Source organism: Symphodus melops (assembly GCF_947650265.1).
Source record: "Symphodus melops genome assembly, chromosome: 1".
NCBI lineage: Eukaryota > Metazoa > Chordata > Actinopteri > Labriformes > Labridae > Symphodus > Symphodus melops.
This window is the reverse complement of record NC_136691.1, coordinates 8,281,345-8,295,141: the sequence shown is the minus strand read 5'-3', so window position 1 is coordinate 8,295,141 and position 13,797 is coordinate 8,281,345. Positions and strand designations below refer to the sequence as shown.

Here is a 13,797-nt window from a genome sequence, read left to right as displayed (position 1 = left end):
CTCGTCAGAGAATGTCACTGAAAAGCGACTAAATGTGCAAATTCAATCTTTGTTATTTTCTAACGTTGATAAGATGTTTTCTGGATAATGATTTTGTCTTCCCTTGCTCTTAATTTATTTTGTAATTAAATTAGAAATATGTCCTTTCGTATTTTCAATGTTGCTTTCGTTCCGTTTCCATGGAAACTACAAACTTACTACGGCAGAGACTGCTGTTCCCGAGGTTTAAACACCCGTAGTAACCGAGTTTTATCCACAAATTAGGGTTATTAAGACAAGAAATCCAAAAAATCTTCATCGAAAAGTGCAATGTCCTGGAACTGGAACAGCCACGGGTTACCGTTTTTGCCGGGATACACTTTCCATGATGTGACGGTAAGGATGGAAGTTACACCTTTAGTCCTAATCCAAGATAAATAACGTTACTTAAATAAAGTCCCGTTTAAAATAATATGATTCAAACATTAATGTTCACCGGCTATAACTGTATTGAAATGATACTTTGTGGTTTCGCTTTACTTTCTTCATTCCTCCAGTGTTTCTGTCACTGAGTGGTGTTTTGCAGGCTTCAAACACTTTAAACTGGTAGTTTAAATTGCCACCTGCAGATGGATACTGGTTTGCATTAAAGTCTACCATAAACGTAGGATTTGTGAGATAAAAAAAATTACCTGTTGAAGATTTTTTCCCACAGTTTTATAATACTAGAGCAGCTCCTATCAGTATGTCCACCTTAAAATCTCCTTCATCACTTCGTGTATCACAGTATTGTGCATACCACTTTGACAAGACACAATAATGTGCTTTTTGAATGTAATACACTTCTACAGTCTTTTTAAGGTTAATATATACGTCAATATAGTTATTTCGTCCCCTTTTGATGGTTTGTATTTAAAAGACTGGTTGTTTTTTTTACCCTTCTGATGATTTAAGTCCCTGACTATTTTTAGTCTAGGAAAGTATCAGTTTGTGTGCCTGTAAAGCACTTTGGCCAGCTGAAGCTGTTTGTAATGTGCTATATAAACTTGATTTGACTTGACTCAATGTTTGCTTGGATAATCCGTCTCCCCTCTTTTGGTGTTGAAAGGCAGAAATACCCCCTGATTCAAAGATACGCCACTGATGACGTGTTGACAGTGGACAGTTTTCTATCATGTCCCGTGTTTGATGATTCTGTACTTACTAATCTCAATTTTGAATCTAAAACTAAAGTTCACTGACTTCCTCCTGATGATGTTTCTTTTCAGAAGTCGGCCTTCCATCGTCCTCAGACTCTGAAATATAAGAATGGCTATGCTCTGCCTCGCCGCCCGGCCGTGGGCATTGGACAGGATCCCCTCTTGTCAGAGCAGCTGACCCAGCAGGAGATCAGTGAGATGTGTTTTGAAAAACCAGATATTACATATGGCTCCTTTGCACAGAGCCTAACTGAAGAGTTCATCCCAGCTCATGTTGCTCTTGACAAGAAGGTACAGTAACACTTATAATGCCTGAATGTAAATCCTTCAGCTTCTGTCTAACTAATAAGTGTGTCTTTTCTTCACCAAAATTGTGTCTTGTAGGTTCTCCACTTTAAAGCTTATTTTGAGGAAAGCATAATTTACTCCACTGACGAGGAGTACCGCGTACGGCCCGTTGACATTTACTACTACCTCGAGGATGACAGCATGTGCATCATTGAGCCAGTGGTGGAGAACTCTGGGATACCACAGGGGAAAAGGCTCAAACGCCAGCGACTGCCCAAGAATGAACACGGAGATCACTATCTCTGGAAAGACTTCAACCTCGGCATGGATCTGGAGGTGTATGGGGTCAAGTACCACCTCACACAATGTGACACTTTTACAAAGGTACTCATCTGAGTTTATGCTCCTGCTTTGTCGTGAGCTGTGTATCTCAAACAAACTAGTGGATATCTCTCTTGTCGTTTGTAGGAATTCATGGAGAGTGAGGGCATTGTACTCAACGACCCTGTGCCGATACCTGAAGACCCTTATAGCAAACGTCGCAAAAATCCCCAGCCCTCTTTCACAACACCCTCTGAATTCGACACCATGTATCGTTTTCTCACCCTGGATCGTATGGTACAGGAGACTTCTTTCACTCCAGGACTGACATAATATTTCCTATTCAAGTCATTTAGAACATCTGCTTGTGTTAATACCCTCCACAATGTTGTTTTGGCTCTTTAAAATACCAGGGAGCATTATTTGTCTGCAACACTAGGTTACCTTATTGAGGTAAACTTCTTCTTGGTCAGGTGCTGCGTTTCTTTGCCATGTGGGACGAGTCAGACTTTCTGTACGGGGAGACCAGACCTGTTACAATCCATTACTTCCTGGTAGACGACACAGTGGAGATCAGAGAGGTCCATGAGCCCAACAGTGGCCGTGATCCCTTCCCCATCTTGATGCGCAGACAGAAGCTGCCCAAGAAAATCAAACCAAAGTCTGGTGAGGCGCTCGATGCTGAATTTTATTTGGTCTAATACATACAAGAAAGGTTGAGCCACGAAGAAATATAAAGAGAGGAGATATGAGTATTTGAAATAACGCAAAGAGGCAACATCGTAAGAAAGCAACAAGCCTTAAGAAACCTGACATTTGAAATGAACAATAAGCCAGTCAAAAGCTATCATTGAAAATCCAACATGTGGGTGTTGTCTTCGTGTGTCCAGGGGTCTTTCCGAGCTGTGTGCTGGAAGTCTCAAAAGAAGAAGTGGATGAATACAACTCCCCCAAAGACTTCCAGCTGGGTCAGACAATCAAACTGCTGGGTCGTCGCTTCCAGTTGTACGACTGCGATGGCTTTACTAAAGAGTACTACCAGAAAAACCACCCGGAGCTGGAGATGGTGACCATAAAGATACCGAAGAAGTCAGACAGACTTCAGGAGAAGAGCAAGGTGATCCACTGGAATGTTTTTTTTTTTTCAGATTTTCTTAGTTTTCCTATATTCTGAGGGTCTGCGACTTTAAATTGTTGCACTTGATCATTTTTTTGTATGTGATAACAGGAGATTCCTCCCTACAACGGTTTCGGTTCACTCGAAGATTCTCTGCAGAACTGTTTGTCATTACATCCTGATCCTCCCAAAAAGAACGTGCAAAAGATACTAGAAAACGGCAACAAAGTGCTGCGCTTCAGTGCCAGGCTGGTAAGACGGCATGTGGCGTGATTTGACTGTTTGTGCTTTTTCTTTCACTACACTTTCTAAGTGACGCGTGGTTGCAACAAACAATAAACATTATTTCTCTTTTCTGTCTTGTGTCTGTGACATTCCAGGACTCCCAGAACTCCGAAGACGAGGGCCGACGTTTTGTGGTGTCCTTCTTCTTGTCAGATGACATGATCAGTATCTTTGAAAAGCCCACACGCAACTCTGGCATCATCGGGGGCAAGTTCCTGGAAAAAACGCGTATTCCCAAGCCTGAGTCTACAGTTGAAAGTCCTAAGTTCTACTCACCTGCAGACTTCGCTATTGGAGCTACTGTGGAGGGTAATCTTTCTGCTGAACTGCCTTTGTTGATAAATCTATTCTTCACGTTTTACATGCACGAACATCTATCTGGAACCAAAACTTAAAGGGGATATGTTATTAAAAAATGTTTTATGTTATAAAAAAAATCCACTTTTACAGCATTTTTGAACATATATGTGAGTAATCTGAGTGTCTCTTCATCCACAAAGTTTGAAATACACTCAACAAAAATATAAACGCAACACTTTTGTTTTTGCTCCCATTTGTCATGAGATGGACTCAAAGATCTAAAATTCATTCCAGATACACAATATTACCATTTCTCTCAAACATTGTTCATAAATCTGTCTAAATGTGTGATAGTGAGCACTTTTGCTTTGCTGAGACAATCCATCCCACCTCACAGGTGTGCCACATCAAGATGCTCATCAGACACCATGATTAGTGCACAGGTGTACCTTATACTGCCCACAATAAAAGGCCACTCTGAAATGTGCAGTTTTGTCTCACAGCAAAATGCCACAGATGGCGCAAGCATTGAGGGAGCGTGCAATTGGCATGCTGACAGCAGGAATGTCAACCAGATCTGTTGCTCGGGCATTGAATGTTCATTTCTCCACCATAAGCCGTCTCCAAAGGCGTTTCAGAGAATATGGCAGTACATCCAACCGGCCTCACAACCGCAGACCACGTGTAACCACACCAGCCCAGGACCTCCACATCCAGCAGGTTCACCTCCAAGATCGTCTGAGACCAGCTACTCAGACAGCTGCTGAAACAATTGGTTTGCATAACCAAAGAATTTCTGCACAAACTGTCAGAAACCGTCTCAGGGAAGCTCAACTGCATGCTCGTCGTCCTCATCGGGGTCTTAACCTGACTCCAGATCGTCGCCGTAACAGACTTGAGTGGGCAAATGCTCACATTCGATGGCGTCTGGCACGTTGGAGAGGTGTTCTCTTCACGGATGAATCTCGGTTTACATTGTTCAGGGCAGATGGCAGACAGCGTGTGTGGCGTCGTGTGGGTGAGCGCTTTGCTGATGTCAATGTTGTGGATCGAGTGGCCCATGGTGGTGGTGGGGTTATGGTATGGGCAGGCATCTGTTATGGACGAAGAACACAGGTGCATTTTATTGATGGCATTTTGAATGCACAGAGATACCGTGATGAGATCCTGAGGCCCATTGTTGTGCCATACATCCATGAACATCACCTCATGTTTCAGCAAGATAATGCACGGCCCCATGTTGCAAGGATCTGTACACAATTCTTGGAAGCTGAAAATGTCCCAGTTCTTGCATGGCCAGCATACTCACCGGACATGTCACCCATTGAGCATGTTTGGGATGTGCTTGACCGGCGTATACGACAGCGCGTACCAGTTCCCACTAATATCCAGCAACTTCGCACAGCCATTGAAGAGGAGTGGACCAACATTCCACAGGCCACAATTGACAATCTGATAAACTCTATGCGAAGAAGATGTGTTGCACTGCATGAGGCAAATGGTGGTCACACCAGATACTGACTGGTTCTGAGTCCCCAGACCCTCAATAAAGCAAAAACTGCACATTTCAGGGTGGCCTTTTATTGTGGACAGTCTAAGGTACACCTGTGCACTAATCATGGTGTCTGATGAGCATCTTGATGTGGCACACCTGTGAGGTGGGATGGATTGTCTCAGCAAAGCAAAAGTGCTCACTATCACACATTTAGACAGATTTATGAACAATGTTTGAGAGAAATGGTAATATTGTGTATCTGGAATGAATTTTAGATCTTTGAGTCCATCTCATGACAAATGGGAGCAAAAACAAAAGTGTTGCGTTTATATTTTTGTTGAGTGTAAATCCACCCATGAACTCCACCTCCAGCTTAGAGCAAAACTTTTGTGCAGGTTCACCATTACTATTCTTGCTACAGAGGAGTGATGTCTACTGGGAAAACTCAGGGGGTCTCATTGCATTTAAAGAGACACACACACCAAAACAGAGCGTTCTCAGAGAGCTGGTTTCTACCTCCTCTGGTTCTTGAGTCATGTTATATTTGGACCACAGCCCAGATGTTTCATTTAGACCACAAGTGGAGTGTTTGAAAAGTTGAACAAGGGGATAATATGTCCTGTTTAAGCCAAATTAGTTTTCTTGTAGAAAATCATTACATAGTAAAACTCACAAGCTCAGCTCATGGCGTCGTCCTCTACTTTCTCTGTTTTGTTTTTTAGTTTTCAGCCATCGCTTTGTGCTAACGGATGCCGACTACTTTGTGCTGAAGTATCTTGACTCCATCTCGAGCCAAATTCCTGTTCAGACACTGGACTCTCTGCGCCAGAAGCTGGGTGTGGGGACGGCTAATAACCAGACAGCTGACCAAAATGGTGAAAATCACATCAGCCATTAAATAAACGTACCTGTGTGGATACAATCAAATCACATCTGTTGTGTTTCTTTAAAGTTTTAGATTCCTTCTTTTTGTCATTCTTAACCAGGTGATGTAGCAGAAATGTCTTCCTGATGTCAGAGAAGGCTGGAGGGATGTTTGTTCCCCTAATTCTCGACCACAAGCCTATAAATTCAACCTTTTTGTGAGTCTTAATAAATATATACCGTTATAAAACACTGAGTCTTCTTTGAAAAAGGTGACGGCTTCTGGAGTTGATCAAATACACCAATTGTTTGGTTGGGCTAATAAAACACCACACTCATGCTTGGCACATTCAAAGTTCTTTTAAAGTAGGGACAGGTTTTCTCTGGGGGCTTTTTTTTTTGTGTGTGAAGTCAACCTGCACCATACCATCAGGACTGGTGAAACCTTTGCATTTCTGTCTCGATTTTCAATCTGACATCTGCCAGTTGTTTCACTACTGCAACAGATCAATTAAAAATGAAACCTTTTAATATATTAAGCAAATGGAAATATGAAAACAAGTAGAAAACTCCCAACTTAAAACGTAGTTCAGAAAAATGAATTATTTAATAAAGTAATTAACAATAGAAAAGGAAAACACATGGAATGACATGCTGTAATGTCCATCATACATGCTCGATGATTATGTGACCAGTGACAAATATAGGATTTTTTTTTAAACAGAGATACATCATGATGAGGACTGTTCTAGGATTCCTGCCCTGTCAGGGTGAGGAGTTTGTGTTAAGGTCATGACACAGTGAGCTCATCTCATACCATAACATCATCAGTAACATGTTTCTGCTCCAATAGACAAAACTAGAAAACAAGCAAAGCTGGCTCAATGGCGAGAGCTGAAAAAACAGCTGCAACATCAGGCAACACTACGACCGATACAGTACTTCTGAATGAGGATCAACACATTCAACACTGACACACAGCAACGTGTGCCGCACACCGTGTTCACTTTACGTTTCAATCATTCTGCGTATAATGGTGCACCTTAGGGTGGGATAGCAAACTGCGTGAATGTATTAAAAAATAAAAATAAAAATACTGATATGATGAGAAGAGTAAATGTCTTTAGGGCTCGAGTGATTCCTGTGGATTTTTGTTTTTTTCCAGCATTCAAGCCGAAGTCTGTCGCGACTGAGTCCCTGTAACATCTCAGGACACACTCGACGAGAAGCTCGGCGGCCAGCGTCCGCAAGCCTCCTCATGCTGAGAAACCTCAGCCGGCGCCAAGGCTGCTGCTCAGGCGTCACTGTGATATCTTAAGGGGATTTGAGCTTTTTGGTCCGAGGAGAGGCTCCATTCTCAGCTTTAAGAACGCCGTTTTCATGATGACCAACTAGAGGGAAAGAAGGACGCAAAAAGCCCAGATGAATGTTAACGCAATATTTTTAAAACATGACCCCTTCTGTCACTATCTATCAGAAGATCACGTCAGTGTGCATTTATATACGTGTGGTGTTGTAACTCACGTGAGTCCCTCTTCAGGGGCCGGAGGGCTTGTTTTGTGGCGGTCTTCTTTCGAATAGCCTGCTCGTGTCTGAACTCCCTCCAGCGTCTCAGCTGGAAGCGAATAAACTTCCAGAGGAGCCAGGATTGAGTCAAACATACCAGCAGGAGAACGATCATCCTGGAGGGGCCCCAAGGCAAGAAGATTAGTGTGACTGAGACTGTAGACTAGATGTTTACTTTAACAGAAGTATTCATTTATTTTATTTTTTTAAAAAAGGTCTCATTTCTCCCCCCAAAATATTTTTATTGCCATTTTTTTGAAAATACAAAGGAAACAAACAGTTAAACAGTTTCTAGATTTAATTTGGTTTCTAGTGCTTGGATGTGTTGTTTGTTTTTAGAGCTGGTGTAAAGGTCACATTTCTAATTCTGACATTTAAAACAGAGCAGAGTGCTTTTCTGTGTCTGTGAAGAGAGATTTTCAAGATTGACAAAATCTCTGTTGTAAAACAATAAAAACGTACAAAGTCAGCTCTTTACCAGTAAACTAGACGACGCCGTGTGTTTTTACATCAGACATTACAGTAGCTGTAAAATAGAACAGCAGCCCCACAGAATGAATCTTTGTCCTCGTATGTGCACAGAGTTCAGTACCTTATCAGAACAGTGTTGAAGTTGCCCGTCTCCCAGTCCAGCCCCTGGTTCTCAGCTCGAGCCAAACCAAACCCAACGGCCAGGAACATCAGGGTCAGAGTAGCCATCCGTGTAAACACGAAGCTGACCGCCCACAGGTCAAACCTGGCACACGACAGCACACAAAGACATTATGAGTCACAAGGGTTTAACAGGATGTGAAACAGCAACTCAGAGAGGAGGAGAGAAGAGCAACGTGTTCTTTTAAGTCGAGTTTATAATAATGGAAATGAATGAACGAAGTCCAGTGACAACACTTACATTTTCTGATGATTCTCATCAGTGAAGTAAAAGAGCCTGGCAATGTGGAAACTCAATTCTGACACATACTGAAGAAAGAGGAGCACCAGACCCACACGACTCATACTGCGCGAGAAAGAAGAGAGAAGGCAGGTGAGACATGATTTAAAAAGAGTAATCCATGTTTGCACAGATATTAGAAATAAAAAAAAAACACATCAAAGAATCTCCATTTTTGTTAAATCTACAGAGGCAGTCAAACAGAACAACTTCCCTTCAGCATTTGTTTTCTTACTGCATGCATTTTTCTTAACAACACTTTCCATTTGCAGGTTTTCCGCTGCTGGATGCTTACTTTAACAAATAGGCTGCAGAGATGTGCAGCAGATAGAGGCAGATGTACTGCAGCTGCCGGGAAATCTCCTCCTGAAAAATCAAACAGGCGATTTTGTAAAAGGTGCAGCACTTTGTAACACCGGCTTGTTTTTGTTCCGAGCCACTGTCGGTGTAATGCAAACACATGCAGAACACACAGGCAGCTTATCTAGTCACACTCCAGAGCTCCTGTGGTTCCCAGGCCTCCTTACTGACCTTGCGTACTTTCTGGAAGTAGAGCTCTGGCAGAGCGTGGAGCCAGTAGGCCAGCTGAGTGAGGTAGAAAAACTTCACCTGAAACCTGCAGCGGAAAAAAAACACACACAGACGAACAGGAGAAGAAGAAGAACAGGCAGGGCGGAGAGAAAGTCAGAGAAATACATCAAGTACATTCACAGATTTGATTTGTATCTTTTCACGACTTAAAAGAGTTAAAAAAAAAAACACTGAATCCACCTCGTAGGAAGCCACAGTTTGACTGTGAGTTATTTTTGTTATCCCGACTTGAAATAGGAACCCCTGCTTCTCTTTTTGCGTGAACGTTTCTGAGATTATGCATGCTTAGAGGTTTCATGTAGCAAGTAGGAACACTGCAGAATTGATGAGGAGCTAAAACAAGAGCTACATAACCAATCAAATAAGGCCAACAAGAATTTGAACCCTCAAATCCCTACAGTGATCTATTTCTTTGAGTGTTTGATTCCTTCAAGGCTCAATCTATTTTCCTTAGTTTAAATTTAGATTAGCAAGGTCACAAAAACCATTGGTCTGTAACAGGAATTGATCTTATTAAACCGAATGCAAGGCAGCATTATTATTACAGATGAATTCAATCAAAACAGCAGACAGCAACTATGCTCGACAGTAACAGTAACCGTGCAGGTGTCCTATGTTGTACAGTGGGAATCAAAGAAAATAAGAAGAGAGAATTGGGATTATTAATTCCTAATTTGGATTATTCTAAGTGAATATGCAATAGTTTCTCAAATGTGCTGACTCCTAGATGTGTATGATAGTAAACTAGAAAAGGGAGTTTTCACTGCTGTCTCAAAAAAACAAAACAAAAAACAGGGGTTTTTTTTATGTCGACTTCCACTTGAGCTTGAGTCATACCTGAGGTGAAGATGGGGATAGTTTTCCCAAAGGCTGCTGGGATGCAGGAGATATCCTTCCTGCGGATATCAAAGATTAAAAAAAAAAAAAAACGCACTTGAAGCTGTTCTTTGTTTGAGTGTTGTATGCTTTTATGAATATGTGACCTTTCCGTCACTGTTCCCGAGTACAATGTGACCACTCACTGTGATGAGGACGTAAAAACTCCACACACTCGACACCAGGTGAAATACACACAGCTGACCCGACTCATTAAACTTTGTGTTCTTGCTTTTGGAGAGGTGGAGGCGCCGGTTCACTTTCTGCATTATGATGAAAAAAAAAAAGATCATGCAGTGAATAACAGCTTGAAGCCGTCAGAATGGATGGCATGTTATCTCTGTCACTGTCATGCTTGATGAAGTGTCACAGTAACACAAATAACTAGAGCAAGAAAAGACAGCAGGCGCTATTTATAGCTGCTGCTGAAAACCCTCCTCTGAAGAACCTATCCTTTTCAAGACGCGTCTGAAACTACTGTGCTGATGGAGCTTAAATAACACATCATTCCTTACTCGAAGGCCTACTTCCAAACACCGACTCACAGGCCCAGATTTTGAGATGGTGTCACATTCCAATCTTACTTCCTGCTTCCTGGTGCATCCACTTTTTCAGACAAACTCAAACTGGCTTGCTGTCGGATTTTGCATGAAAAAAAACAACTTTGCATGCAGCAGTAATAACTGAATTCTTTTATCTAAAATTTCCATCAATTCTGACAGTTGACATAAAAGAAACATGTAGTTAAGTGCGTGCTAAAGAAATCATGTTATGTTGTACAATTTAGGTACGTATTTCAACTAAATACTTTGAGTTTCGGGCCCATGAATTCAGATGAGAAGCTGTTCTAAAGACAAGCACACCATTTTATTAACATAGAGAATTAAGGTCCTGAAGAGTAAATTCAAATTATTTTGTGTTATAACAAAAGGAATATTCTGTGCAATAACTGTGCGGTGACTGTATACTCACATCCAGCAGATACTCCTGCACCACTGCATGGAGGATAATGGCAATGAAGAAGTAGAAGAGGATGGTGGCACCATCCTTCCAACCGTAATGGTACAACGTCAACTCTCCCTCTAAACACACACAGGAGGGGTCAAACACACAGCTTGTTTGCAATGACAGGCATGTTCAACAAGTTCGTCAACTCATTATGTTATCACAGTTCTAAAACACGTGTACAATAATGTAACGTGCAGCAGCACCCAAAGTTAAACGGTGACGTGTGCTAATTTTCGAAATGGGTTGATTATTCTGCAGTTCAAAGACTGTGAATTAAAATGAATATATTTAAGGATCTAATTCCTGAACGGCACTGCGTACCTGGTGACAGTGTGGTGACATTGTACTGAGGCTGAATGAACAGTATGGCCGTCTTGGCTGTTGCCTGGAAATTAGACAACATGGTAATTAGCAACATATTTCAGAGAATTTATGTGAAGAAGAAGTCGAGCAAGAGGTCAGTCATCAGAGTGTCATCGAGGTCTGAAGGTTTATGAGAGGTGTTCGGGTGTAAATGTGGCATCATGACAGCCTGCTGGAAGCAGAAAATCGAAGTGGTAACCAAGCTAAAACACTATTTTATTTTAAGCATGCAAGGGAATATGCAATAGATCAATGTTTATTTTGTAAAACTCATAATCCAAAGAAATAGAGTAATATAAAGCTGTTTTAAGTGTTTTTCATACAAAAAGACAGCATATATATATATATATATATATATATAAACCGATTGGAAAAATGATTTAATGATTTAAATGATTTAATCAGCTGTTGTCAGTTGACAGATGATTGCAGGACAAAGGGTGTTAAAAGAAAACTTAAAAAAATGTAGTGCCATGTTGTTGTTTTTTTATTATTATTAATGTGTGAGCTCTGATATGTATATTAAAACTTAGCACTATGGTGGGATTTTAATAAAAGTTTTCTTTTATGACTTGGTACTTCATAAGATGAGTGACAATTGATCCTGTTGGTACCCTGGTGTCAGTTTTGGCACCACCAGTCAGTTTCCTGCACTTAAGTAAACCACAGGTGATCTGTCATCGTCAAAAAGCCGAATTAAAGGCAAGCTGTGGCATTGCTGTTCCCTTTTTTCCGAAACACAAAAAAAAAAAAGGAAATCCCCTTCTTATTTCTCTCTCGGCCAGCTGAGTGTGAACTACCAAAGTTCCGGATTGAAAGTATAATGCAAAGCGTCCTGGGAGGCCTTTTAAGCGCTGTAAATGCCGATGAGACACCTAACTCATTCATAAAGTGAATGTCAGTGGTGAAATCCCTCAGGTCAAGGTAGTCTTCACTTCAGCTGAGCACACACAACCAGCAGCAGAAGTGGCTCAGAGATTGAGACGTGGCAGTTAACTACAGCCGTTAAGCTTGAAGCAAAAAGTCAAAGGGCTTCCTTCGTTGCGTTTCAAAATAAAACATGAAAATGGTCCAACTAATAGGGAAACGCCTTCTCAGCAAACGGCAGCGCTTTTAATTTGAAAGTCAAAAAACTACCAACTTCCCTTGTCGAGCAGATTTTTGTGGTAACTAACAAATCTCTGAATCAAAATGTTGCAGCGGACTGTCTTAGATGGAAACTGGAACAAGAGATGGTAAAACGTGAGTTTTAGTAAGCATATAAGCTACACAGTGCTGTTTGTGAGAGGCCACTTATGACTAAGTCAATTAAAAAGTTTGTTACTAAAGAAACTATTTTCGCAACAATGAAAACTTCGATTGTATAGTTAAAAACAAGCCCAAAAACCGTTTCGATTTGTTTGTTATAAAAGCACCTTTCAGTTTTAACGCGTTTGAAATAATAGAATAGTTTTTTTTACAGTAGCCTACAAAGAGCCACATTTATGGTTAACAATACTTGTAAAAACTGCAGCCACTATAAATCCGCGAAACTTTTGTCACTCACAAGGCTACAAGTTGCAAGGCTCGGATGCATTCAAACACTACTTTGACACAATGAAGCATCGCAACAAGTTACATCTTTGCATGTGCAGCGGGGCTTGCCATCTTCAAACAGCTGAGCAGGACGAGGAAAAAGAAAAGATAATCCTGAGTTCATCTCACCTCAAACATCAATCCAATCAAAACGAAAATCACCAAAGTGAAGACGATGTCGGCATGGTTTTGAATTAAGAATTCCTGGCTGAAGAAAGGGTAACTCTTGTTTCTCCGCCGAAATGCCATGGCAACTCAATGCTGTTTTCCCTGCTATTTTATAAATCTGAATTTTTCTGACTACGAAGTTCAGGAGTTAACTTTCTCACTGATTTGCGCATGCGCGACTTCTTAAAGGGCAAGTACCATAAATACCTTCTTTGAGGCCATTTACACATTTATGGTAATATCAGCACCTGTGTTCTGTCTGACATGGCAAGACAGGAAACCCACAGCATCTCAACGACATATTTACACACTTTTAAATACAAAAGATAAAATATTCAAATAACAACAAAAGAAATTCCAGTCACCCGAACAAAAAGGGTATTTATTGCTCATTTAAGCCACCAGTGGCCTTTCACTTCACAGTTCAAAGTTGAATATAGGCAGTCAACTGGCTACAAGAGAAACCCAGCCACACATCTGTTTTGTTTATGGAATTCTTCCCTTTTTACAGAACAGCAAATAAGCATTTGTCCCCTAGAAAAAGAAATCAAGATAACGTAAAAAATGATGACAAGTACTTCAAAAGCCTTCTTCTTTTTGTCACACGTAAGACATTTGAAAGCTTTTAAAAGTCAGTGCCTGAGACATTTTTACTTTCTCTCAACATGTCAATTCAAAAAACATTGTATTAATTACATGGTCAACATGTAAATAAAGTTTAAAACATTTAACAACACAGCTTTGCCAAGTTGACACATTAGCCCCTGCGTAATACAATGTCAGTTGACATGATAATACAAAAAACAGCATATTGTTTTCTAAAAATCGGGATGGTTTTTAAAACGGGAATACCAAAAAAACAAATCAGCAA

The 13,797-nt window shown here is 40.9% G+C and overlaps 2 protein-coding genes across 2 annotated transcripts; one reads left to right on the top strand and one right to left on the bottom strand.

Moving 5' to 3' along the window:
* The first annotated feature begins 159 nt into the window (after positions 1 to 159).
* Positions 160 to 6,098, top strand: efhc1 (EF-hand domain (C-terminal) containing 1). Its single transcript, XM_079365269.1, has 9 exons — positions 160 to 375; positions 1,248 to 1,469; positions 1,563 to 1,850; positions 1,935 to 2,084; positions 2,261 to 2,453; positions 2,678 to 2,904; positions 3,016 to 3,156; positions 3,285 to 3,498; positions 5,707 to 6,098. The coding sequence occupies exons 1-9, from the start codon at positions 310 to 312 to the stop codon at positions 5,880 to 5,882; spliced, it is 1,677 nt and encodes a 558-aa protein (XP_079221395.1). The 5' UTR covers positions 160 to 309; the 3' UTR covers positions 5,883 to 6,098.
* A 335-nt stretch (positions 6,099 to 6,433) lies between these two features.
* On the bottom strand, positions 6,434 to 13,699 carry tram2 (translocation associated membrane protein 2). The gene is made up of 11 exons (XM_079365291.1): positions 12,888 to 13,699; positions 11,142 to 11,205; positions 10,785 to 10,894; positions 9,959 to 10,075; positions 9,774 to 9,832; positions 8,877 to 8,961; positions 8,641 to 8,711; positions 8,307 to 8,411; positions 8,007 to 8,150; positions 7,373 to 7,530; positions 6,434 to 7,239 (listed from the first exon to the last, which is right to left on the bottom strand). The coding sequence occupies exons 1-11, from the start codon at positions 13,005 to 13,007 to the stop codon at positions 7,163 to 7,165; spliced, it is 1,110 nt and encodes a 369-aa protein (XP_079221417.1). The 5' UTR covers positions 13,008 to 13,699; the 3' UTR covers positions 6,434 to 7,162.
* Between the last annotated feature and the right edge of the window lie 98 nt (positions 13,700 to 13,797).

Excerpts from the sequence above, each read along its gene's own strand:
- efhc1 (XM_079365269.1), top strand. The coding sequence starts at position 310 with ATGTCCTGGAACTGGAACAGCCACGGGTTACCGTTTTTGCCGGGATAC. Across the intron at positions 1,851-1,934 it reads AATGTGACACTTTTACAAAG|GAATTCATGGAGAGTGAGGG; the intron begins GTACTCATCTGA and ends TGTCGTTTGTAG. Across the intron at positions 3,499-5,706 it reads TATTGGAGCTACTGTGGAGG|TTTTCAGCCATCGCTTTGTG; the intron begins GTAATCTTTCTG and ends TTTGTTTTTTAG.
- tram2 (XM_079365291.1), bottom strand. The coding sequence starts at position 13,007 with ATGGCATTTCGGCGGAGAAACAAGAGTTACCCTTTCTTCAGCCAGGAA. Across the intron at positions 10,076-10,784 it reads TGCAGGAGTATCTGCTGGAT|AAAGTGAACCGGCGCCTCCA; the intron begins GTGAGTATACAG and ends ATCATAATGCAG. Across the intron at positions 8,151-8,306 it reads GATGAGAATCATCAGAAAAT|GTTTGACCTGTGGGCGGTCA; the intron begins GTAAGTGTTGTC and ends GTCGTGTGCCAG.